General features: G+C 44.6%; 1 protein-coding gene across 1 annotated transcript; it reads left to right on the top strand.

Moving 5' to 3' along the window:
- The first annotated feature begins 232 nt into the window (after positions 1–232).
- On the top strand, positions 233–18,500 carry GNB1 (guanine nucleotide binding protein (G protein), beta polypeptide 1). The gene is made up of 12 exons (XM_009072504.1): positions 233–295; positions 1,640–1,691; positions 7,079–7,186; positions 7,779–7,817; positions 8,423–8,529; positions 8,956–9,019; positions 10,631–10,793; positions 11,628–11,694; positions 13,174–13,375; positions 13,934–14,150; positions 16,299–16,406; positions 16,733–18,500. Exons 3-11 carry the CDS (start codon positions 7,130–7,132, stop codon positions 16,403–16,405), a joined length of 1,023 nt encoding a protein of 340 aa, XP_009070752.1. The 5' UTR covers positions 233–295; positions 1,640–1,691; positions 7,079–7,129; the 3' UTR covers position 16,406; positions 16,733–18,500.
- Positions 18,501–26,989: the final 8,489 nt, after the last annotated feature.

The raw sequence follows: 26,989 nt of genomic DNA, 5'->3' as shown, positions 1-26,989 counted from the left end.
TTTTTTTTTTCATAAGTAGCTGGTCTACTTCTGTTCTGAGCTGAGCTCCATCTTGAATGTAGAACTGAAAGTCTCTCCTTGCCAGGAGAGATGCCCCACTGAGAAGTTCACCCCTCCAACAAATAAACTCAACTCTGCTGTGGAAAAGTTTGCTGTTGTGCTTCCTTCCTCTCCTTGCAGGCTGCTTAAAGTAGCTCTTTTTTTGTTTTGTTTTTGTTTTTCTTTTTTGCAGAAGGCATATGAAATCTGCAACACCTCTCCTGCATTTATGAGGGTGCAGCACAGGACAATAATGGTGTGTGTTTTGGCCTTTGCTATTGTGTATTCTGTGTGCTGTTAGTGTTCCAGCATAAATTTGCTTGTTTACATTTCAGGTAATCCTTTCAGAATTTCATTAGATTTCATTATCTCTGCAGTGTGGGCACATATTTTTCTATCAAGACTTCTAAAAGTTGCCTAGAGTTGCTCTTTTTTCCAGAGCTTTAAATGGTCATGTCATGTATTTTGTGTCTTTGGGGGGTGGAGTTTGGCCTCTCGGTGTGAGTTACTGTTTTTTTTGTCTCAAAGTGTGTTGTTCTGGCAGTACCAAACAAAACCTGCTTACCCTGTGATGGTTTCATAAGCACAGTATTAAACTGTTCATCTATAAATGAGCTTGGATGAGGATGATCCATATCCTAAGTAGCTTAACCTCCATACCAGACACTGAAGTAGTTTGTAAATTTTCCAGCTAATAGTGAACTGTAAAATCAGTCTCATTATGTGCAGGATTTCAGGTCAGAGGATGTGGAGTTGTAGGCTGCTTTCTGATTCAAGTACCTCCTTGCTTTGTGCTGAGAATAATCTCCCCCTGTCCTGACCACAGACACTCAGGTGTCCCCTGGCATCCCACAGCCTTGGCCTGGGGTCTGGCAGGGACAGATCCCACATGCTTTGACTGTATCTCAAACACTTGTCAGTGTTTCAAACCTTGGGCTGAGCTAGAGGGAAAAATTGCTCCAATATTTCTTGCCTTTTCCCCTTGCTCCACAGCCAGTTGGTTAACCCATTGCAGGTTTCCAGGCTGCGGTGTGTGAGTTATTTAATGTATAAAAGTTCTGCTTTTCCTACTCTTGAATCTCTTCAATGGTTTGGAGTCATAGCTCTTCCAGGAGAGCTCTGACTTGAGCTCGGTGGTAGGAGGTTTATGTAACTTCTGATAAAAGATATGATGCTGTTTCACTGTGCTTGGGGAGAGGTCTGAGCAGGAGTCACTGCAGGGCTTGGAAAATGCTGATTTGGGGGGAAAATTAGTCTTGTGTGAGTGAGATAACGTGAGATGATGTTTTGTTGCCATCCTAAGCTCTGACAGAATGGACTTCTGTGCCACTACTGGGGGAGAATTAATGATGTGTGGATTGCAAATCTTGGCAAAAGAATGTTAGCAGCTTCTTGACATCAGCAAGTCTTTGGTAATGGTTGTGTTATTAGTGCCTGTTCCCCTCATGGAGACAGTTCAGCTGTATCAGTTAGCTAACCAAAAATAGCCTGGGCTGTGGTAGCATTGTAATTTCTGCTAGATTTGTTAAGAAATTAGTGTTCTTCTTTGACACTTATATTAATTCTGGTTTTGGTGTCTTTTTTTTTTTTCTTCCCCCAGAATTTACATGTTTGACAGCAGAAGTTGGCTTTCTACTGCAGTGAGAGAAAATGTAAGTAGAGAAAGGAGCTGATTTCTTTTCCCTGGTGCTTGAGAAACACTGTTTGAAAAACGGTTGACTTGAGATTTTTGGCTGTTCCTCTGTGCAAACCTGAAGTGCCTGTTTTCTCCTTTAGCATGTGTATTCCTGTGTCAACAGGAAGGATTCTAAAATGGCCAGGAAAGCTGCTAAATAATAGATGTGAGTGCCTGCCTTCTGTCAGGGCTGGAGCTGGCAGAGCAGAGGGAGAGCAGAGCTGAAGCTGTTTCATCTCAGTGGGGCAGGGAACTGTAATAAATAAAACGATGAGAACAGTTCTTCTCTCATGAATGAAAAATTACTTCTGCACCATGTTTGACAAAAGAAGGCCAAATTTCTTCTGAGCAAAGTGCCTCTTGTCAGAATGTTCTTTTCAGCGTGTCAGGATTATTGAAACAGAACCTGAAAGTTTCAGAGCTTATATTCTGTGTAATTGTAATTATTACTAGTGTTCTTGGAAGAATGAAATCTTCATTACCTTCCAGGCTATAACTTCAGATGTTTGTGCCTCTTGAGAAGCTCCTGAGCCTGTGAGGAGCATTGTTAATTAGCCTGGTGTTGAGTCTGTTATTGTCAGTTAGGTGTTTAGCTGTTTTGCACCAGGCTAACCCCAGCCCTGAGCACTTCTCAGGAGTTTCTTGGGTGCAGTGTTCTGTCTTGGAGGAGCAGAACCTGAACCCTGTTCCCAGTCTAGCAGACCATTACTTTCACTCAGTGCTGTCATGATATTTTCAATATCTTTCCTCCTATTCTCTATATAACCTGTTGTTTTTAGCCAGTGTCTTTGAGCTATTCAGTGCATGCTCTACAGGGAGATTTTTTCCCTTCAAATAAAGCTTTTATCACAGAAACTTGTGTGGTTCTGTGCATCCCTCGGGTTGTCCCTGCATACCTTTACTATGGCTTGTTTTCTCTGCCTATGTCTGGACTTCAGGATCTGAACACACCCTGAATTTTTCTCCTGTTATATAAATAGGAAAGAGAACACCTCAGAGCAGCAATCCTGATCTCACTCTATTTTCTGCTGAATAAAAGTCAGATAGAGAACCAGTCTGTCCTTGTGAAAACCACCACCAAGCCCTCAGCTTTTGCAAGCCAGTCTGATGTCAGCTCAGTGGAGCTGGCAGTGAGTGGGGTATAATTCCTTTGTCATTGTGAACATGTACAAGCTGCTGTGCCTGTTGCTAATAGGATTTGTGGTATCTCCTAGATTAGCAGAGCTCATTTAATCAGATGCCCTGCTCTGAGGCTGGCAGGGAGGCACACCCCGAGCTCATTACTGCCCTCTAAACTTTGGGCTCTGTTTTTGCCAGTGATGTGTTTTGCTTTTCTTTCTGCTGTTTCCTCCCTGGTGGAGTGATGTGTATGGGCAGAGAAGGGGGTGAGGGAGCAAATGTCAGACAGAAAAGGCATTTGCCAAACCCTTCTAGGAAGTTTCTGTCCTTGGGTAATAGCCAAACAGTGGCTTGGTGGGACTATGTTACTTCTTGATAGTAGTAATGTATGTGAAAAATGTTTTGTAGGAAACAGTTTGACCATCAAGGGTTAGAAATTTGACTTAAAGATAGCTGTGATCTGGGTTTTTTTCTTATTTTAATCTGTAAGATTATTCACAGCAGAGGATGGAACACTCCATCCTTTTGTTTTCTTTTCTCACAGGAATGCTGTGAGAAAATGAACTAACCAAGTGTTTAGTAAACATTGCCTCCTGCTTAGCAGGTAGTTTAGAGAAAAATTTACCTCTAAACATTCACTCCAGGAATATATGTTTGGGTGAGTTGTATTCAGCTCTTCCCTCTTACAACATAGGCAAGCACCAGGCTACAAATAAATGTGATGGTGTTAACAATCCCTTGGTTTTAGGAGCTGGATTTAATTGGATGAACAGCTTGAGCTGTGGGAAGGACACTGGAGTTGTGACAGTGAGTTAATCTGAGTTCTTCCTTAGCCCCAGAGTTCTTTTGTCACTGTTTTATGAGTAGTGAGTTTTACCCTTAAATCAGAATTACTGTACAGGGATCCTGAGGATGTCTCCATTGGCAGGAAGTGTGTGGAAGTTCTGTGGGTTCCATAAGATTTTCTGCTGTTCAGAGTTTGTCCAGAGTTGTTGGATGTACAGAACTTTCCTCTTCCACAGGAATAGATTAGAGAAAAGCAAACCCAGAGCTGTTCCTTTGGTATCAGTGATATGATGAATCCTTTGAACACAGTTGAGTCGTTACTTTCCATATATGATAAAACTTCACAAATTAGGCAGAATCAATAGTTGATTTTCCTGTGGAGGAAAGAGAGGAACGAAGTGACTCTTCCATGGGTAACTTGTGAGGAGAGATGAGACACTTGGGTCACAGTCTCAAAGAATAGTGAATTGCTTTGCAAGTACACATGTTGTTATCCCTTGCAGGAGAAGAATTATCTGCAGGGTATACTGGTCAACAGGATTAGGGGGAATTAAGCTTAGGGCAGAGACACTTAAGCACTTCAGCCTCTGGAAAGGGCTGGAGTGAGTGGAGGAAAGTGAATGTGTTATTCTGGAGACAGCTGCCCTCAAGGACACACTGCTCAAACCAAGTGAGGTAAGCAGGACTTTGGCTGCTGCTGTGCCTGCACAGGTCATTGTTTGGGGAAAGGAATGTGGAGCTTGAGGAGTGACTTTTCATGAGCTTTGCTTGATTTGTAAATTTGGTTAAACTCCTTTCAAACCCCCAGAAATAGAATCATCCATATCGAGCCTACTGAGTCTTCTAGAAACCTTTTGAAATGGGATTGAGGCCTTTAGAACATGTCAAGAAAGATAAATACATTACTTGATTATATTTGTGCTTGTTTTGACGGGCAGAGACTGTTCAATATATGGTCTGTAGCATCAATAAATATGTATACAAATTTCTTAGGGATTGAGAGTTAGACTAGATAAAAGTATTTTGTTTCCCCATACATTCTCCTGACCTTACCTGTTGTCCTTGCTCTTTTAAAACTGTTTTTAAATACTAGTAAGCTCTGATTTACTGTACAACTGAAGAGGCACAAGGGGATGGAACCCTTTTTCCTCTCACAGAACTCATATTTCTGCCATAAATTTCATTGTTTAAGATGAGTGCAAAAGCAACAGAGGAACAGCCAAGCTGGTTTGCTGTTTGCCCCCTAAATTTTAGTCTGCTCCAGAGAACTCCTATGTTTTAATGCCTTTGGCTTGATTAGGATTTTCGATTCCTGAGTGTGAGTGAGTTCAGTCATGTTGGCAGGAATTGGGACTTCCTGTTGATGTTGAAACAACAAAGGCTACAAAGGGAATGTGGAAATCTGGTTTGAACAATTCCTGTGGATGCTGACAGAGAGGCAGCTCAGAGCTTTTGGAGCTGCCTGGGATGCACAGGGGCTAACTTGGAGTGCTAGAGTTGTATGTAGCTTCAAGGTGTGAACTCCCATGGATATGTGATGTTGAATATAAAAGACACAAAGGGTTTTGTGTGTTCAGGTACTAATTGTCACTCCAAATGTTGAAACAGAAGTTCTGCCTAGCAAGAGACTAAAGGTCCAGATCAGAGAAGCTGCTTTAACAAGAACAGTTAAGTTCCTTGACTTCCATGGGTGATGGAGATGGCTCTGTAAAGGGTTGAGATTCTGCAGTGAACTTTCTTAACATGACTTCTTGCCTAGGAAAAGGTTCATCTCCTTAGGCCTCTCCCTGTTCCATGCAGAGCAGCTTTGTTTCATTTAAATGCAGCAGAGTTCTGTGCACAGAGCACAGGTTCTGCAGAAATAGATCAGCACTATTTTAAGGAGAACATCTCTGCTCTGACTGACGTTCGTTGTTCCTCCTATTGTGGTTTGAACTAAAGCTGTATGTAGAATGTTCTGTGGAGTCACCTGTAAGTGCAGCTGGAATTCAGGTGTCCTGAAGCTTTATCAGAGTCCCATCAGTGAAGCTGCTGTGACCTTGAGCAGAACATGAAGTTTTGGGTTGTAATTTCTTGCTCTGACACAGCAATGATAGCATCTCTGAATCCTCTGTCTGGAGAGGTTGGTGTTTGCTTAGTAGGAAATGGGCTTATATATTAACCTAGAGATGGCAGAAGTAGAACTGGATATCAAAAGGCTGAAAGAGCTGGAAAAAATGCAGTTTATTCTCAAACCCAACATTTAGGGTTTCTTTATGGCCAAGAGTAGTGGTGTGTGAGCTCCAGATAGCCTAAACACTGCAGGGACATCCAGCCACGATGCTTTGTCTTGGATGTAGAAGGAACAAAACATCTTGAGAGACAAAAGAGCATTCAGAAGAGAAGGAGGATAATAAAACCCTCTGGATGGGTTTTGTCTTAGCTGGATTTTGGACTGAGCTGAACAAGCAGTCTGAGAGGGGCTTAGAGATGACCCTGGAGCCAGAAGGGAGGAAGAAGAGACCTGGTTGCACAGTGAAGTGAGAAGGTCTTGAGGTTGGGTGAGCAGGGGAGCCAGAAGGGAGGAAGAAGAGACCTAGTTGCACAGTGAAGTGAGAGGGTCTTGAGGTTGGGTGAGCAGAGGTTTTGGGAGAGAAGCTCTCTGAAATGCCATCTCTGAAATACTATGGGTTTCAGTGAAGAGGATACACGTGTAAATGGTGTCAAGTGAAGATGTGTTTTTGTTCCTTGAGGTCCTCAGTTTGGAAGAACTCCTCCCCATGAGTCTGGTTATGGGGATAGCAATGTTCAGGGAATGCTGAAGCCTTAACTCTTTTGAAACTTTCTTCTGCCAGTGATGTTTGCTCCACTGCTCTAATTTGCCTTCCCAGTATGTTCTCTGTTACTGTGATGGCTGAAAATCTGGAACTTACCCTCACCTTTCTCCTTGGGAAGGGCTTTAGGAGGGAAACAAAACCCACATGCTTGCAAAGATAAATAAGCTGATTAAATCTGCACAGAATAATACCTAAAGCTGCCAGCAAAGCACTTGCTCTATTTAATAGTAGAGGGTCCATTGTGGTAATGAAAGGTGCTAAGAACACACTGTCAGTGTGTGTTTGTAAACTCAGGTGCTCTGGGGAGTGTTGGGAATGGGAACCCATCACCTTGTTCTGCAATAAGAGATAAACTTCAGCATGTTTGCTCAGTATTTTATGTTGCTGCCAGGGTGTAGAGGGAAAAAACAAGGCCTGAAGGAAAGGAAGGAGCCTGAATTCTGTTTTCCTTGCTGTGGCTGGAAGCTGAGCACGTTGGTGTGTGCTAACACCTTATGCTGAGGAGGCTGCAAGAAAAATTGTCACTGCTTTCAGTGCTTGGAAATCGGTGCCATATTTCAAGGGCTGTTTGAAATGATTGGCTGCTGTAGTCATTTCCAGTTATGACTTCTGCTAATTGTCCTTGTTCTCCCCTGTCTTGCAGATTTCTGGTTGTTTCCGAGGTGGCAGTGCAGCACACCTTTAGCACAGGAAAATGAGTGAGCTTGACCAGTTACGCCAGGAGGCTGAGCAACTGAAAAACCAAATCAGAGTGAGTACTGCCCCTGGGCCCCAGCACCCCTGGGGAGCATTTCTGTGCCTTGAGGTGGACAGAAATGATGCACTGCGTGTTTTCTCAGTGTCAGAATTCATGTAGGAAGGCCAAGCACATGTAACTGCTGTAGAACATTGCTTTTTTTGCCTTTTATATTGCTTAGAAATAATAGTGACATAAATAATAGTTACATAAATAGTGCACAAAATGGATTAAATCAAAGTGAGTGTTTACTGAAGTTTTTCTGAGCCAGACCATAACCAGTGTTAAGAAACCTCCTGCTTAAAGTAAGGTCAGTGATAAGGTTAGTCAGGTGGAGACTGCACAGCCTGTCTGGACAAGCAGTTCCATTTCTTGGCTGTCTTTATGGTGGAAATCATGTTACCTGCTCCCCAAAGAAGCAGCAATTTCCAGGCTAAATGCTCCATGTGTTCTGACAGCAGGCAGTGTGTATGTGAGTGCTGCAGTTAGGATGAGTCCCCTCAGCTGACACTCTGAGCCTTGGCCTGGAGGTGCTTAATCAGCTTGACAAAACTGAGTAAGAAATGTACAGAACTTCATGCAGTTTCTCTGGTTTCCTCTCTTGCAGGATGCTAGGAAAGCATGTGCAGATGCCACCCTGGCTCAGGTAAGCACTCTGGAGTTTAACAGGGGTTAGGAATATTTGTCTCCTTTACAAAAGGAAAATGAGGTGTAAGAAGTGAATCTTTCTCGGCTTCCTTTTTTATTTTGCCTTTAGATGTTTTTCTTCCAGGAATAAGTACATATTTGCCCAGTTCTGAGGGCAGTAGCCTTGAGCAGTGGTGTCTCTGAGTGAGTCAGGACACTTTGCTGCTGCCTAATGGCAAGTAATGCTGAGCCCTGACTGGCACAGCACTGATGTGTTACCCTCAGAGCCTGAGCCACGAGGCCTGCTGAGGTCAGCCTGCTGCAGTGTCTGCCACATTTATCTGTACAGCAGTAGAAAACCCAGATCAAAGGTCTGAAATCCTGGAAGTCTAGGGAGATACGACCTAACCAAAGTCGTTTCTGAGTCTTTATAAAGCAATAGGCTGTTTGCTCCTTGTGATAAAGACCTACTGCGTCAAGTGATGTAACTCTTGATTAGACAGGACCTCAGTCAGTGCTCGTAACGTGGGACTTTGCACTGCTCACTGAAGTGTCACTGGGTGTGAGGTGTTCCCCCTGGAGCAGGGAAGGAGACACTGAGGTGTGTCCCTGTTGCTGTTGCAGATCACAGCCAATATCGACCCCGTGGGGAGGATCCAGATGCGCACTAGGAGAACGCTGCGGGGACACCTGGCCAAAATTTATGCAATGCACTGGGGGACTGATTCCAGGTGGGTATGGGGCACAAAATCAGCTCACCTGGCTTCACTGCTCTTGGCAAAGCTGAGAGCACAAGATTGGTACCACGAGGAATCAGTTGGACAACCAGCAGAATTCAGGAACACTTCTCATCACTGTTGCCCTCCTGATGTCCATGTTGTTGTTACCAAAACCTAAATGTGGTGCCAAAATACCACTCTGTCTTCTTGCCTGGAAAACAGAGTTGTGGTACCACGTGAACTCTGAGGAGGGTGGAAATAGAGTAGATTTCATTATCAGATATCTTCCTGAAGTGCTTCCTGTTAACTACTGATGTTCACTTGAAAGAGTAACTAAACGACACTGGTATCAGTGTCTTTTCTTGACAACGTTCATCACAAAGATGTTCCTCCTTGTCTGCCTGCACTGATTGTGTTTCCCTCCTTGTTCCTCCCTAGGCTTCTAGTTAGTGCCTCCCAGGATGGTAAACTTATAATTTGGGACAGCTATACTACAAACAAGGTGAGACCAACTGATACATTGCTGTAATTTGGCTGTAGATGCAAAGGATGAAGTGTTAACCACCATGATTTTGGCTCTATTCCTTTCCCGGTGTTTTGGTTTCTCCAAAACAATGAAGTTTGGATTTAAATGGAGCAGTGTGGGGAGTGCACTGTGTGGAAATGTGCAGGAACGAGGGAAGATTCATTCCAGAGAAAGTTTTGATCTGTTTTGGTGCAGCAGACAGTGATTAGCAGAGCAGGCAGTAATGAGCATGTTGCACCAGGAAGGTCAGAGATGGAAGCAGAGCCATATGAATCTGTTGTCTGCAGTTAAGTAAGACCTGACATAGATAATGAGTCATCACTTCTGGCTGCAATCACATGAGGCAGTTCAGCATCACTTTTGCTTTCATTTGACAGGGATTGGTGCTCACTGGTTGTGGCTCTCAGGGCTGGCCACGCTTGGAGCTGGGCTGGCAGAGCTCTGAGGTCTGTGGTGCACACGAGCATGGAAATGCCTTTAATTCAGATAAATTTGCCTCACCTAGCTCATCTTAGCATTACAACCAGTGTTGCCCATGCACTGGAGCAAATGGCATGATACAGAGGAGGGAGAAGGAGGAACAGCTGCAGCACCAGCTCCTGAATCTTGCATTATTGTTGAATCCCAGTTGTGAAAAAAATGAATCCATCACTTAGCACAGTCATAATTTTTAAATAATTTGCTAGATTGTTAGCAAAATAGCAACAAACCCTCTGCTCCTCCTCTGACCCCACCCTGCAGGTGAATGTCATCTAGATTCCTGTAGCTGCTGACAGATGGTAAAACAATCACTGATTCCTGTATCAGGATCTTCAGTTCTTGTATCAGTGCTACACACTGGAAGTAACACAGTGTTGTCATAAATATGATCTTTTCCTAGTGATAAAATAAAGTGCCTCAAGGTGAATATTCCAGTTAGATCCTTGGTAGAAGATGACCAGAAATGAGCTGGTTGTGGTTTTAGTGCAGGGTATTTTTTGAACTGCTGATTGCTGCAGGCTCACAGGGGAGCAGACAGCAATCTCTGCTGTTTGCTGAAGGGATGCAGGAAGTTTGTTAATGTTGCAGGAAATCTCACAACGTGTATCAGGATTTGAGCTCTTTGTGAACAAATTTGAGGGATGAACACAAGGAGTTAACAAGACAGAACAGGTTTGGCTTCAGTAATTATCTAACAGTTCCTTGAGCAGAGACTGACAGGGAAACAGGGGTAGTTATTAAATCTGATTGCCTGCAGTGGGTTTCCAAAGAAGGATGTAAATGGCAGTGGAAGCAGCGATTTCCTTACTGGTTCATTCACTTTTGCTGACTGTGCTTGGAAGTCAATATTTCCCTGAACCCATAATAAACCAATAGTAATCAGAGCACTGAAATGAAATCATTCACTTTGTACCAAAATTGCTGATGAAACTGAATTCAGGAAAGGCAAATGTGAGGTTTGATGATGTCATTCCTTGGGCTGATGTGCAAGATTCCCTCAAAATAGTCTGACACTCCCAACAGCTGTTTTCCTCCTTGAATTCTGCCCCGAGAGGCAGGTGAGAAGATGCAGCAGGTTGGTTTGCAGCTGAGGTCTCTGTGTTCCAGGTGCACGCCATCCCCCTGCGCTCCTCTTGGGTCATGACTTGTGCATATGCTCCTTCTGGCAACTACGTGGCCTGTGGTGGGCTGGACAACATCTGCTCCATTTATAACTTGAAAACTCGTGAAGGGAATGTACGTGTGAGCCGGGAGCTCGCTGGGCACACAGGTGAGAGAGAGCCTGGGCACCTGGGGGGCGTGAAAAACACTCCTCTAAACACCATTTCCCAGTCCAAAACACGTTTCGTTGTGTGCTGTCTCTAAACACCATTTCCCAGTCCAAAATGCATGTTTCGTTGTGTGCCTCTTCTCTTGGGCTGCATTCTGCCTGTTTGGTGTGGGTTTTAAGCAGTTTCTGTGCTGCAGGGTTGAACAAAGCCTGTTGCTGGCAGCTGCTGTGTGCAGGTTTTGCTGCAGTTTGGATTTTTTAGGAGATGTTTGTGCCTTGTACGTGGAGGTGCTTGGCAGGCACTGGTCTGTGATCAGAGAGGTTCCATTCATGGTTTGGCAGGTGGGACTTGGTACAAAGATGCTTCAGAGCCTGCAGATGGAGTTCTTTGATGCCACGTCCAATGTACATCCTCTGTGCTTGGTGCTGACCAGGGATGTGCTTTATTTTCCCTCAGCAGTTGTGTGATGCTCTTGAGGTCATCAGCATTTGTTGCTCCTGGGTGCAGTGACATAGTTTCACTTTCTCAGGAAGTTTAGTGTGGACTGTGCAGAGTCTCCTGTACTTCTCTCCAGCTTGGCCAGTGGGTTCCACACTCATGTCCCTCTCCCTGTGTCCCCCTTGCTCTGGTTGAGTTGGACATGGTCTGCAAACACCCAAACTACGTTTGGTCCATTGGAAGTTTCCATATAAAAATTATCTGTTGTATTTTAGGCTGGTGTAGTAGTTCTTGCTGCAGCTTCAGGAGAGGAGGAAGCAGCTTATAAGCAAAGCAGTGTACAATGTGAAGGGCAATCTCTGGCCTTATCTGTTCCCTTTTGACTCTGTTTCCAGGCTACTTGTCCTGCTGTCGTTTCCTGGATGATAATCAAATCGTCACCAGCTCTGGCGACACCACTTGGTGAGTTGTGACTTTTGGATGTGGCTGCAGTAAAGACTTTCCTCATCCACATTCTCTTACTGAGGGAAACTTTGCTCTTCATCAACCTGGTCATCACCCACAAGACTAAATACAATTACTCTTCACATGTCACTTTTGACTAGTCACTCCAAGCCTGTTGGCTCTGGCTGTTTCCTTGTGCCCCTGTTTGAAGGGACTGACCTAATTCCCTGTGTTAAGATGGAATGGGGATGTGTTTTTGCTGTATCTGCCTTTCAGAAATAAGTGTATTAGACTAATGACTTACCTCAAATTCCTTTTGTATTCAGTGTTTTTAAAATCTCATATTTGGATTTTTCTAATGGAGGTTTTAGTTTGTTTTTGTTGGAAAGAGCTCCTAGAAAATATTCTGCAGTGACAGTAGCTGAGTTTTTTTTGAGAAGAATGTAGGTGTATGTCTTCCTAAGTACTGACTTCTGATCTAAAAAAGACTTCCATCCTTTCTCATAGGTTCTTCTATTGTATCTAATTCTTTAAAGCTTTGCAGTTCTGCCAAGCAGCAGCTCTTAGAGCAAAGGTGATCTGATAAATCCCTCTCCTACACAGTGTCAGTCCCTGGGAATGCCTCTCAGTCCACTGGTTCTGAGTATTGAGTGTGTACGGGGTTAAAATGTTTTGAAATAGGTGTTGGTGTTAAAAAACAACCAAACAACAAAAAAAAAACCCAACAAAACACCAAAAACCAAAAAGGCTTTGTTAAAACTGTACTTTTTATAAGGGAAATCAGCTGCTTCAGGAGTTACCCTTGTAGTTCTGTGGTTGTCTGGATAACAGTTTGTCCTTGACATCACCTGGATGCAGCCAAGCTTCAAAGGACAGTGTCAGAGTAGAGTTTGCTGTGAACCTGCCCCTGCTGGGGCTGTGGGGCCTGAGCCATCACGGGAGTGTTGGCTCTTCTGCAGGTGTTTAGACCTCCTGTTGAGCAGAGGATGGTGTTCTTTCATCCCTTTCTATCTCCAGCTATCACTGGAGTAGAGGTTTTGCTGACTTGCAGCTCTACCATCAGACATAGCTCACAAGTTGTACATCCTCAGTGGGTTTTTAAACATGAGAAGTGCTGGCTCAGCCTCACCACTGGTGCTGAAGTGAAGCTGTGGTTGTACTGGACAACAGCCACTGGCATGACACAAGAACTGTGTGTATGAGCAGCCAGGAGTGTCAGTCATTAGCTCTTTGCACTGGGTTTCCATTTTAACCCACCAATATTTTAGGACTGAAGATGACTTTAAGGTCTTCTGTGCACAGTTATCCTGGAACAAAGCAGGTCAACAAAGAGTGTTTGTTTTTTCTACTGTCAACATATATTTTGCTAATGCTTTATGGAGTTTTACTTCAGCAGTGACATAAAGAAGCAGGTTCAGACAAGAATCCTATTGAGACCTTCTCACAGAGCTAAAATGTGTTGATTTTTTTTTTCCCCTTTTTCATTCCTCTTTCCAGCGCTCTCTGGGACATAGAAACTGGTCAGCAGACAACTACATTTACTGGGCACACTGGAGATGTGATGAGCTTGTCCCTTGCTCCCGACGCTCGGTGTTTTGTTTCTGGTGCCTGTGATGCCTCTGCCAAACTGTGGGATGTCAGAGAAGGAATGTGCCGGCAAACCTTCACCGGCCACGAGTCGGACATCAATGCCATCTGTGTATGTAGCCAGGGGTCTGGGGGTGGAGCTGAGACAGGGGAGGTGCAGGTTGGATGTTAGGAGAACTGTTTTCCATGAGAGGGTGTTCAGGCACTGGGATATTGCCCAGGGAGGTGGTGGAGTCACCATCCCTAGAGGTGTTTGAGGCATCTGGATCTGGTGCTGGAGGGATATGGTTTAGTGGTTCCAGCAGTGACAAGTTAATGGTTGGACTCGATGACCTTAGAGGTCTCCTCCAACCTTGATGGTTTTGTGATTCCATTTTACATTTATGTGTGTTTCTCTGCTCTCAGCATGTGCTGTATGATGTGTTCCCAGAGTTTCTTTGATAATAGTGTCTAGTTGAGGGAATTACCTGAAACTTGTGGCCCATGGAAACTGGCTGCTCTTGCAGAATTCCTTCACTGGTTTGCCCATATCCCAGTAGTGGAGAGATGCATCATCCTCTTGTTTGCTGCTTTCCACTTGTCTGTACAAAATGGTGCATTCCATGAGGCAGAGGAATCAAGCCTGAACTCATGTGTCTCTTTTCCTTCTCCTCTCCCTCTCCCCCTGAAGTTCTTCCCCAATGGCAATGCCTTTGCCACGGGCTCGGACGATGCTACGTGCAGGCTCTTCGACCTCCGAGCTGACCAGGAACTGATGGTCTATTCACATGACAACATCATCTGTGGCATCACCTCTGTAGCATTTTCCAAGAGTGGCCGTCTGCTCCTAGCTGGTTATGATGACTTCAACTGCAACGTCTGGGACACGCTGAAAGCTGATAGAGCAGGTGAGGGGGTTGGGGTTACAGGTTGTAAACACTCTGTGACACATGGAACATCAGAACTGCCCAGGGAGGTGGTGGAGTCACCATCACTGCAGGTGTTCAGGAGTTAGTGCTGTGGTAGTGGACAAGGTGGTGATGGGTCGAAGGTTGGACTTGACCTTGGAGATCTTTTCCAACCACAATGATTGTAGGATGTTGAATGTGTGATTTGAGTCACGTGCACTGATCTGTCAGCACTCACTGCCTCAGCTCCAGAGCTCTGTGATAATCTGGTTTAGGATTTCAGGCACTGGAATAGGTTTGCCCAGGGAGGTGGTGGAGTCACCGTCCCTGGAGGTGTTGGAGAGGTGTCTGGACATGGCACTGGAGGGTTTAGGGGTTACAACAGTGCCAGGTTAACACTTGGACTTGATGATCTTCAAGGTCTCTCCCAACCTTGATGACTCTGTGATCGATTCTGTGACCAGGGATGTTAACAAATCCCTTGGAATGCTGCCCAAGGATGGATGTTTGAGAGCAGGAAGATTGCCATGAAAAATAAGGGTTAGGGCTGGAGGGATCTATTTTTTTTTTTAGACTTTATTGCTTTGTTTATGTATTCACTATTCAGAGCAATTCAACATTAATGTTGCTATTTATATACAGGAATTTTTTTCCTGGTGTTTGTAGCTGTAGTTGTAGAGACAACCAGCACAACAACAGGCTGGGGAGTTTATCTTTTGAGGAAACAGATCAGAAATTTATGGTCCAGAGAAGAAGATAATTTGACTTCAATTCTTTAAAATGAAAACTTTTACTAGAAAAAAGAAGAAAAGGTATAAATTAGGCTGCAAAGGTTTTGTTATTGCCACCAGAACAGGGATGAGAACAAGTATTCTGTGTATTGAAAGGTTCTGAGGCTGAAGATGCTGAGCAGAGTTGGCACTTGCATCGTGCCTGATTCTGTGTTAAACACCTCTGTGGCTCTGGATTCAGTTCACATGTAGAAGACTTCTTGCTCCTCTGTTTTACCAAAGTTCAGCACTTGATGTTGAGGACAGACTGAGTTTTGATGTGTTGATGCAAATTGCAGGTAGCTCTGGAGTTGGATTCTGTGTCACACTGAATTCCTGGTGGTTCTGTTGTTCCTTCCACACTTTGGTTCGTGCTGCACTAGTGTGTAATTCTGTGCTGAGGCTTAGACACTTGTATGGACTTAATGGGATCTGCAGCTTAAGGGAGTGACTAGCACAGCTTTTATCAGCTGTACAAAAATGTTACATCTTCAAGGATCCTTGTGCCCAAAGGAGTCATTGTTACACAGAATGAACAGTTAAAAAGTGCTTTTAAAGCATATTAGCTTGTGTAAGGCTAAAACTGATGTAATTCTGTATGGGAGAATAGTAACTGGAGCAGGGAGAGGCCCAAAAGATGAATGAGGAGAGAGCTCTGAGCAGTCTCATTCATCTAGAAAGATTCATTTCCAGTCTGTCAGAATATCTTGGCTCAGTGCTGTGCACTGGAAAGAGCTTGAGCATAATTAGGTTGACTTTTCAGCTCCTTGAAACTGTTAAATTAAAGGGGACAGAGGAAAATGTTGTCTCCCTTCATTCTTCTGTTTAGTGTCTCAGTTCTTCTCTGAATGGTGCTGAAAGTGGATCATAGCAGATCTCCATACTGGCAGATAGGTTGGATGTAGGAGTTTGTAAGTGCTTAGTAGTGAGGTAAAATGAGATGAAAAATGCTTCAGAGTTAGTAACATAATTCAGTTTAACTTCTGGTTTTACACATTGAAAAGTGGGTAACATTTAACTGATCTTTGTCACTGTGGAGAGGAAGTACTAAGAGCTGCCAGGGCATGGTGATGGTATATATGGTGCTGTGACATTGCCTGTGAGCTCCCAACTCAGGAGAGACCAGGCAGGGTCATAATATGGGAAATCCACAAGGAAAATTCTGGGGTGATGCCAAAATACCAAATTACCCTTGTGAATCCACCAGTCAGAGCTCAGTTTGTGCTTGTAAAACCAACACAGTGTGAAATTCCAGCATGTTTCATCAGGATTTCCCCCTGTATAGGTTGGCTGATCCAAACATCCTCAGTGTTTCTGGGACTGCCCCAGGAAATCATCCAAGTCCTGCAATGTTTTTGTGCCTTGTTGTTGTTTCCAGGTGTCCTTGCTGGTCACGACAACCGTGTCAGTTGCTTAGGTGTGACTGATGATGGCATGGCAGTGGCAACAGGATCGTGGGACAGCTTCCTCAAGATCTGGAACTGAAGTAGGTAGGTTCCCAGTAACTCAGAGTGTTTCAGGCTGCTCTGCTTTGGGCTCCACGGTGCAGTTTCCCAGCTCAGTGCTGTTCACGGATTGGAAACTCACCGAGTTCAAACCAGTTGGGTTCTTTAGAAGACTGGGAGTTTCATGCATGCAGTGGCAGCTCTCCCCTGGCCAGTTTTGCCACGCTCTCTGTTGTGTGTGGTGCTGGAGTGGGGGTTGGTAAATAAGTGGCCTTGGAGCTGGTGAGCTGAGTGTGTCAGCGAGCGAGAGCAGAAACTTGACTGAGTTTATCCGAGTGCAACTCTAACCAGTGTTTTTGTGTGTCAGGAGAGCCTTGGACTCCGGGACTGGAAGAAGTTCCCAAGAGCTGAAGATGAGAAGTGATAGCATATCCAATCCAACCATACTAACTGGGACCCCCATCCTCCCCAACCTCAAAGGGCAAAGATCTTTTCTGTCTCCTGTTGCTGAAATGAAGAGCACAATTACCTTTCCAAGAAGAATTTCTGTGTTGTAAGCAAAATGAAATTGTGCATTCCTTTTGGGACCATTCTTTTTTCTTTTTTCTTTTTTTTTTTTCTGTCGTGAGAATTTAAAAATTAAACACTATCATAAGAGCATGACCAGAGAAAATAAACTCAAGCATAATTGTGAAACAGTTAGCTTTCACTGTAGTTTCCAAGTTGAAGTTAAGGACTTTATCTCACACACTTGCAAATTTTAAAGTCATGTTTGTAGCAGGATTTTTTTCAAGTTTCCTTTTTAAATATATTTCTTTTCTGTATTGAATTGAGCAAAACAAGGGAGTCCTAGCCCAGAGCACCTGGGGGTTGTTAACGCTGTAAATTTAGTCCCTGAGGTTTTTTTTATTTTATTTTCTAGTATCACAGATAATTGTTGCACAAAACTTGGCATATATAGGATAATGTTAAGCAGTAAGGTAACCAAGCACATGCTGTAAAAGGTAATGAATGCTTGTTTAAAGAATCCTTTCACCTTTTATGGATAACAAACGCAATCCTTGGTCCCTCCTGCCCCCCCTTTTTTCACCACACTGATTTTTTTAATCTGTTTTGGTTTTGTCCACTTGAAAGGGCAGTTTCTATATCCTAACACTATCCTATAAGTCTCAACAACCAGGAATCTCTGTTTTCAAAAGAGACCTATCCTACACTTGGGTATCGAGTCAATTCTTTGTGTATGAAATGATGTACAAATCAATGTTTTGAAAATAATGATCTTGAACTTTCTAAGTTAAACAGAAAAAAAAAACAAACCTTTTTTGATTGTTTGCCATATTGGGTGGGTTTACTCTTAGAATCGCATGCTGTAGAAATGCTAAACAAGTGCATATTGGACTAAGTCCTTAGATGTTTTTTCTTTGAAGAAATAACCTGTTTAAACCTGTAACCATTTGTCGCTGTATTCATTTCTCGTCGCTACTCTGTGCATACATCTCTGAAGAACTCAAGTACAGCTATGCACGTTCTGGAGTAGCTTGATAAAGTCACCTTTTTTTTTTTGTTTTGTTTTGTTTTTTTCTTTTATTAAAGAAACAGCCTGTTCAAACAATCGCTGTCAGAGATTCTGGGGAGTGGGAGGAGGGAACCTTAGACCATCTTCTTTCCAAATCAGTTCCTCACAGCCAGTTCCTCTTGGAGGATGAGTCCTTTGCATCTGATCAGAGTCATTTTTGTAACGAGCAGGTTTTCCTGGCTTTCTTTTCAAATAAAATGTTAAAAGCAGCAGTGTTTGGACAGCAGATTGTTCTGTTAAACTTTCCTATCTTCTCACTGTATCCAGAAATGCTCCTTCCTAGCAGCAGTAGTAGCTTCTCTCCATTTTGTTTTCTCTGCAACATTCTGTACAAAAATGTGCTGTAATTGTGCGTTAGGCCTGGATTTGGCATACAAGATGAATTCCCTCTTACTCTCTTTCATGAAACTACTCTGTAGAGCTTTCTCCACGCCCTGTATCCCTCTTCACCTTTTGTATTTAATTTTAAAGTCAGTGTACTTCAAGAAAGCTGGATGCAAGATAGATACTATATTAAAATGTAATGTTATTTAAGATGTAATAAAGCAGTTTGACATGAGTTTTGACTGATCTCTTTTGCAGCTTATTGTTCCACCCACAAAGCAGCTCCTGGCAGGATTTGAGTGATGAAATAAACAGGCAAGAGGAGTTCTGCTGTCCCCAAACAAATGGTTTGCTGTTCTTCAGTGGTTTGGATTGGTAGTGGTTAATTGGGCAGAGGATGCAGTTAACTCCACCTGGAAGTAGCTGGTATGGTCCATGTGATCCACCCCAGAAATGCTCTGTGGAGTTTGTTAACACCTGAAGTAGGAAATCAAATCCAAATGTTTATAACTTCTGTAAAACTTTTGTATCCTTCAATAGGAAGAGAGCTGAGTGGAACACGTTGCTGCATGAGGATGTGGCCACACAAGCTCTGTTGTCACTCTTAGCTGTCCTCACTGTAGGTATTGAGCAGGGTAAGTTGTCATTTTTGTGCTCAGTAAGAAAAAAGTCTTCACGAGGCAGAATTTTACCTAAAAAATGTCTTTATAAAGGATTTTATAGAGAATCAGATTCCTGGAGTGAGGTGTGGAAGTGCAGTTGGTTTGACAACTTGGTGTTGGTTGACTCAAGGGTTTTTGTTTGTGTTTTTAGTGAGTAAAGTCTCTTCTCTTGTTCTGACTTAAAAGTGGATTTTCCCTCATTTCCCATCAACCAAGAGAAATTCCAGTGCTATGGCTTGGTTTCATACCAAACATGGAAATTCTCAACCTCCATGGAGAAGCTGTTAAAAGCTGTGAGTATGGAAAATATGATGGTGACATGACTTAGCCAGCAGCCACTAGCTGGGAGCATTGGACTCTGCAGCTGAGTGGTAAGGAGCTTATGGCTGGAAATGCTTAAGTTTGGGAATTCAAACTGAGTCCTCTCCTATTCCAAGTGGTATAGCTGTTCTTTCCCCACTCAAAGGGAATTTTTATCCCAATGGATGTTTCATATGTGACTTTCTAATCTGTAATAAAAGCAGTGAAGACATGACCTGGCTTACCTTCCTTAATCTCCATCCAGGTGTTGTATCTGTCCTGCCCCTGCTGGCAGTGCCTTTGCTGCCAAGACTCCATCCAGGTGTTGTATCTGTCCTGCTCCTGCTGGCAATGCCTTTGCTGCCAAGGCAGTCACTGCTTGCATGGAGAGGCAGCAATGTGTGCAGCCATTGGGTTTGTTGGAAGTGCAAACAGTTGCAAATGTCTCTAAGAACCTATTTGCAACTGCCTGTAAGAAGTTTCTGCTAAATATGAAACTTCCTATGATGTAAATATTCTCTGCTTAGGAATCCAGAGCTGCAACTGGAGAAGACGTGTGTGCAAGGTGAGCAGCACTGAACTCCTGAGTCTCTGGCCAACCCTGGGGTTTGATTGCCTTTAATTTTAGGATGCACCAACCCAAAATGGCTTACGTAGCCTTCCCTGTAGCTTCACAGTGAGCTCCTGGAGGCTCTGGAAAGGCTCTTGGAGATCCCTGCAGGCTGTGCTTCCAAAGAGCAGTTCCCCCAGCTGCTGGTGAATTCCTAGTGCTAATTTCCTATTTCCAGTTCAAATTTCCTGACCTGAGAACACAAATAAGTGAGAATGGTTTGTCTGTGCTTGGTCTCAGCAGCACTTGCAGCTTCTCCCTCGTGTGTTAGAGGTGTGAAGGGCTGAGGAGTGTCTTGGCAGACAGGATGGAGTAAAGCTTCGTGTGTTTGTGCAGCATGTTAGATGATGGAGGTGGACAAGGCCAATGGATCTGAGGTATTTGGATCATGAGTGGGTGTGGAGGTGGGAAAAGGAGTTCCAGTTATCTGGTCCTGTTAACAGAATGGACTTGCAGGGGATTAGAATCCTCTGATGGAGCTGCAGGTGAAGGAAGAAAGAACACATTTCTCAATCTCAGTACGTAGGGTTAACAACTTATAATTCTGTGCCCCATGTGGCCTTTAATTTCATAGTGAATTGAATATACTTAAAGAGATCTGAGGTTCTACTGCTGGTAGTAAAAAGTCTGAGTTGGGCCTCCTTGTACCTTTTGACCATTAAGTGCTCTGGAGTGTTAAATCAGCTGTGAAACACACCGAAAATGACTGACTGAATCATGCCCTGTGAGAGCTAAAAATAGAGTGATCTGGTTTCTGGGAAGTGGCAGAGTAAATAGAGAATAATAAAACCTGTTCCCCACAGTGAGTTCTGTGTGACTTGGGCTGAGACAAGTCGGGATCCTGTTTGGTGTTGATTAACTCTGTTGTTAGTGTAGGTGTGACCATGGATTCAGATTGGAGGGGAAGGATGAAAGAAGTGGCTGATAAACAGGTTCTCACAGCAGTTGGCTGTTTTTGCACAGTGCTGCTCTGTGTCTCTTCATCTCCTCTTTAGACAGTTCCTCTGCTTTAAACATCAGGATACTCTGGATCTGAGCTGAGTTGGTCACTTTCTATTACATTCCAACGTGTAATAATTCTCCTGAAGTATGTGGAAAATTGGATTTGTTCTGGTTTAGAGCTGTGTGAGAAAGGAGAGCTGGAAGAATCTGAGGGAAATTAAACCAGAGATTTCAGATTCACTCTGCTAGAACAGCGATGTTTGGCCTATTCCCTGTCACTCCTGGTCTGCCTGGCCCTGTCCCGTGGAGATGCCCTGGATGCTGGGATGGCAGCACACATCTTGCACGTGGGATGGTAGCTGTTTGCATCCTGTCAGCCATGATTTTTCCTGGCATTATCTGCAGATTTAACAAGCATTGCTTTGGTCCACTGTATCTGGTGAGTTAAAAAAAAATCCCTGCTGTCTTCTCCTGGTCTTTCCTTAAACATTCCTGGATTCTGTCCTGTTCTTGCTGTCCTTGTGGATCCTGATCTGCTGATGAATGGGAATCCTGGGCTGAGAGAGGAGAGCTGTGCTCCTGCTGGGGCTGGATGTTGTTCCAGGCTTAACTGCTCCAGTTAAAGCATCTCTCCAGGAAGGGCTGCTGGGACCAAGTGCAGTTCCCATTTCCTGGCAGGAGGTGAAACATGACTGGCAGATTCCTGGCCTGACCACAGTCCTCACCGTGGGATCTGCCTAAGTCTGTAACCTGTGCATATTTTGGAGTGTTAACACAGGCCAGGGAGGAGTTTCCTCGTTTAGAACTCACTCTGTGGATTAAATCAACTCAGTGGGAGCAGGAAAGCTTCAAATATTGACCAATTGTGAGGTCCCAGACCAGGAGTTAATGTTCCCTGTGATATAATCTCAGCCCATTCAAGGTGTGTTCTTAAAGGAAGGCAAAGTTGAATCATTCTGAAACTGTTACTCAGCTCTGTCTTCAAATGCCAATCCTTAAAGGTCTCCAAGGAGTATTTACAAAGTGTGTAAGGGATGGGAATTGTGTCTGTAAAACAACCCAGTGTGTCCCTGAGCTGGGGGAAACAGGAGCTGTGGAAATGGGAATAAAAAAACGGGTGAAGCTCTCATTGCTTGGAGAGCTGGTTGGAAACACAGGCCCTGCAAAAAAACCCAAACTCATTCAAGTCATTCCAGGCTTAGCCCAAGACGATTTTGTCATAAAATAGAACAAAGAGAATCTTCCTGCTTTAATTATTCATAAGCCATTTGCTGTGGCTGAGTGCAGTCAGATGTGATGGACCCCGAGAGGGAAACAGCTGGGAGTGCCAAAAGAGAAGTGTGTTGGGTGTAACAGATTCTTCAATGGCAGAATAGGAAAGGGAGGGGAAAGCCTGTTCAAAAGGAGCTGTTGAAGATGGCAAAATGCTGAGTTCTCAGGAATTCGTTTCTGGAAGCACAAAGTGCAGCTCCATCTGGTGGTGTGAGGCCCAGGGAAATGGTGCTCAGGGCAGAGTGACTGCATTTGGCTCCAATCCGTGTTCTGGGATGTGTAACTCCTCCTTCCTGTGGCTCCAGAGTCCATGGAACACATCCTGATTTTTCCACAAAGCCTTGCAGACAAAACAGGTTTTTCCTAATGTTTCCTGTTGTAAGGATTTTCTTTTTCTAGTGTATCTCAGGTGGTGAAGATGGAGAGGTTAAAAAGCAGGCAGTGTTCCCTGGAGCAGGAGCTCTTGGACAGCTTAAATCCAGCTCTTATTTAGGAAATAATGGATGGAGATGGTGAGGAGCCTCAATAGTGCCCTGCCCTGCTCTCTAGCCCCTCTCCACAGCATTGCTGAACTCCCTCTCAGCACTCTTGGCACACTCTCACAGCTCCAATCTCAGCTCCTTTCTCTTTCCAGCCTCTCTCTGCTCTGCACAGGAGTTGGGATCTGGCGTTGCTAATGAAGATGCTTTGATTGACAAGAGGTTTGTGCTGAGATCAGACTCTGCTGTCCAGCAGGGAAGTGTTTCTGCAAGGCAGTGAGGGTAGATCGTGCCTGATAGATCCATCCCATGACTCCCAGGCCCTTGTTTCTAAAAGCAAACATGTCTTAAGATCTATAGACTTATAATATTCAGGGTTTTTTCTCTTCTTTTTTTTTTTTTTCTTTTTTTACGAAAGAAAAAAAGGTTCCTGTTGAGTGAAGAACAAGTAGGCAGCAGCAGCAGCAGCTCCTTTCCTCCCCTGGCTGGTGCTTGGCAGGGTGAGTCACCCTGCAATAATATGTAACTGCATGGATTTACCTCCACTTCCATTGAGTTGCCACCACAGTTCCTTACCTTTGTTTTACTGAGCTACTTGCTGTGATATCATAAGCAAAACTGAAATGAGGTCCAATGGGAATGATCATGTTTGATCCTTGGAGCTGTTGCTTAATCCAGTGGGAAGAGCAAGACACGATTTAGAGTAAGTTGTAGGCAACATCTGATACTTACAATTACTCAGGTTTTAGGAGAACAAGGTTTTGTGCAAGGTTCTCTTGCACACTGAAGGTGCCCAGTGGGTCTGTGATCTCACCTTACCTTCAGTAGGGCTTAGGAAGACAAAATCCCTTCTACCTCTTGGCAGTAGGAAAATTGAAATGGCACTTGGTGGTGTTTACTGGAGCTGAAGGACATTAGTCTCCTGGAGTCACTGGAAATTCAGCCTCCTTTCTTGTGTTTAAGAATTCAGCATTCCCTTTCACCCTGATTTCTTTCTGAAAGCCACAAGAAGCAGGTGAGGGGAGGAGTTGTAGAGTGTGACATTTAGCTCCCATGGAGAGCACCAGTTCTGTCTTTCCTCAGGTCTCTCCAGGCCCTTCCAGGTTTCCTTGCAGCACACAGAAGCTGTTTCACTGCTAAAATAGCTGCTGTTCTTTGCCTGGTGGGGATCTGAGCCGTTGAATGAACAATAAGTGTTCAGGGAGTGACAGCTCTGGGAGTGATGGACACCAGTTTGCACTAATGAGAGATCTGGGAGCTTTGCCAGGGATGACTGCAGCACTTAATTGAACAATTCTATATTTCATCTGCTTCTTGCATCAGACATGTGTTTAACCCACTGCATTCTGGAGAGATGGTGAGTCCTGGCCCAGCTTTGTGCTGCCAGGGGCTGTGAAAGGGTTTGCTCAGGGTGTGATTCAGACATCTAAAGGAAGGCCAAGGAGCCAGGAACACTCTGAGCTGAGGACAGTGAGGAAAGTGCACTGGCCAGGCTGGTGGCAGTGGCACTTCTGAGAAGTGATGTTGGAATTAAAACTGATTCTGTTGAGCAGTTGTATCTTCCTTCTCCCATGGCTTATTTCAATCAAGTGATAGCATCAGCCCTGGTGGCAGGAAATGGAGCAATTACAGATAGACTTCAAGGAACAGCTTATCGAAATTGAAGGTTAAACTTTCAGAAGCAGGAGGATCATTCTTGCTCTTTGAAGCCTGTCACAGCTCTGTGCACCCAGAGTCACTTAACCAGAAATGCCAGATGGGAGTCAGGAAGCCTCTGACCTCAGCTCTGCTCCTGAGGAAGTAAAAGTTCCTCACCAAGTTGTAGAGCATGAATTATCATGGGGTTACCTCCTCATTCCCCACTGAAAGCACAAATTAGTGCTCCAGGGCATGTTTTGCAGTGTGGCAGCTCCATCTTCCTCACCCTGAGAGTCCAAATTACTCTGTCAGGTCTCTGCACTTCAACAGCCTCATCAGCTGCAGCTCCTGGTGCCCACAGGGTGGAGAACAGGTAAAGTTAGTGGTACAACTGCCAAGACCTCCAGACCCTTTCTGTCCTTTGTTGGTTCTGAATAGCTTAACTTGTTAACATACCTAGTGCCTCAGTGTTTGTGTTTTGAGGGGCAAAGCAGCAGCACTTTCAGTAGTGGTGTGCACAGAAGCCTCTTCATCTGAACCATTTTCAGCTTTTTTTTGGTGAAATCAAGTAAGAAATCCCTTGTCAAACTTGCATGTGCCCGTTTGAACCACTTTGTCACCTTGGCAGTGCAGTGCCTGAAGACAACAACCTCCCAGAGGATTTGCCCACACTCCTGCAGGTTGGAAGTTCCCTCATTCTGCATCCCTGGAGCTGGCTGTGCTTGCCCTTGTCATGGAATGGCCAAGTGGGAGCACAGAGTGGCTCCTGACCTGCAGCTCTGGCTGAGTGACACACAAGAGCCTTTGCATTTCTCTTCCTGCCTGACATCCTCTTGCTCAGCCCAAAGGAATCTGGCAGTTTCCATCATTTCCCACCATGCAGGATCACTCCAGTGAGCAGCAAAAGGTGATGGCAACAGGGTCAGGAGGACGTTAGCACGACCTAGTGTGGGAGGAGATGTTGACTAATCCATTTGGGTGTAAGCCAGAAAAAAACACCCCATATTCTCAATTTTACAGTTTATTCTAGTGGAGTGATAATCTTAGGAGTTGTGTTTGGCTGAGTCCTTCCCAGGACATCCTCTGGAGTTACAGTGAGGGCATTTATAAGCATCTTCCTCCTACTCAGGTGATAGCTCTGGAGGTTTGGGGGTGTTTGAGAGGCTTTAATGCTGTGCAGGATGGACATCAGCTCTGAAGAGGAAGCCCAGACCATAAAATAATTGGGCTCTGAACAGTTATGTAACTGGACAGCCACATCCCACCTCAGAGTGACTGGAATCCTTCCTTTCCCCCTCCCTCTTTCCCCCTTTCTGAGGCAACTTCCATTATTAACCCAGAGCTATTTAGGGTCTATTGGTGAAACATTCTGCAAGTGAATCTGATTTATATTCCCCCTTGCAGAGCAGCTCACTGCACTGCTGCTGGCTGAAATCCAGACCCTTGGGACCCTGCTGGAAGCCTGTGCACTAAGCACTGATTCACAGGAGTGCTCTGCATTATTTAGGAGCTTTGCTTGCATGACTGGTCAGGTACAGATGCTGCAGCTGCTGGGAAGTGAGGGCTGTGCTATATATGGGCATCAAATGCAGCTTTGCCTAGGCTTGGATGACACTTTTGGGGCCTGAGTTCCAACCTTGTAGGCATAACTCTGTGACTGCCTGTCAGGTGAGTTAGACTGGGTATGATTTCTGGTCACTGATGTTGAGATTTTGGGTTCGACAGAATGTGCTTCGCTTTCCTGTTGTGCTTTATAAAAGGAAGAAAAGATCAGAGTTTCATAGTATGGTTTCATAGGAGAAGCCACCCCAGGCCTGCTGTGGTGCTGGATAATCAGAGTTTGCATGAAGCCAAATGTGTTTGCTGGCTGGACAGGACCAGGCTGTGGCTTCTGCTGCCACCTCGTGCCCAGCTCAGCCTGGGAACTGGTCCCAGTGATCCATAGTGCTTGGCAAGTGGGAGGCTCTTCCTCATCCTTGTGCCCCAAGGGCATGTGAGGGACCAAAATATAGGAATTGCAACTGTTTGCTAGTGGCTTTATGGCTTGAAGGTGCCACTTGGGTAAGTGAACACCATCATTTCTCCAATACATTATTTATGTCAGGAAATATGTCCCCAGAGCATCTTGTGTTTCACAGTGGGTTGGGGAGGCACAGCTGGTATGGTCAGGGAATAATGTTCCAGACAACAGTGTTGTAAAACCTACAGCACAAACTCCTTGTGTCCCTCTGAGGTGCCATGGGGAGATGTTCTGCTGTCCTCTGCACTCCTCTACAGACATCAGGTATGATAAGGAAACACTATTTCTGCTGTACTAATCAATCTTTCCAGCCAATGTGTAAAGAAGCAGCAAACCCAACTTTTATGAGTTCCAGACTAGACTGACCTCAAAATTCCCTGCAGGGACCTGACTGGAAAAGGCACCAAACTGAGCTGTGGAGTGGCCACTGTGCTCGCACAGAGGTGGTGGGAGCAGAGTTAATGAGCTTAGGGAGCAAGTTCACTTTTGGGGCTTGAAAAAACCTCCTGAGTTGGGTCGAAGTGTTCACGGAGGAGCTTTGCCCAGTGCCAGGAGCACTAGAGGGCACTGCTGCAGTTCCTAGGGACCTGACTGGAAAAGGCACCAAACTGAGCTGTGGAGTGGCCACTGTGCTCGCACAGAGGTGGTGGGAGCAGAGTTAATGAGCTTAGGGAGCAAGTTCACTTTTGGGGCTTGAAAAAACCTCCTGAGTTGGGTCGAAGTGTTCACGGAGGAGCTTTGCCCAGTGCCAGGAGCACTAGAGGGCACTGCTGCAGTTCCTACTGCAGCTCTGATTTCCAG

Source organism: Acanthisitta chloris, unplaced genomic scaffold, assembly GCF_000695815.1.
Source record: "Acanthisitta chloris isolate BGI_N310 unplaced genomic scaffold, ASM69581v1 scaffold3284, whole genome shotgun sequence".
NCBI classification, from domain to species: Eukaryota; Metazoa; Chordata; class Aves; order Passeriformes; family Acanthisittidae; genus Acanthisitta; species Acanthisitta chloris.
The sequence above is the reverse complement of the archived record's forward strand: the minus strand, read 5'-3'. Positions and strand labels throughout refer to the sequence as shown.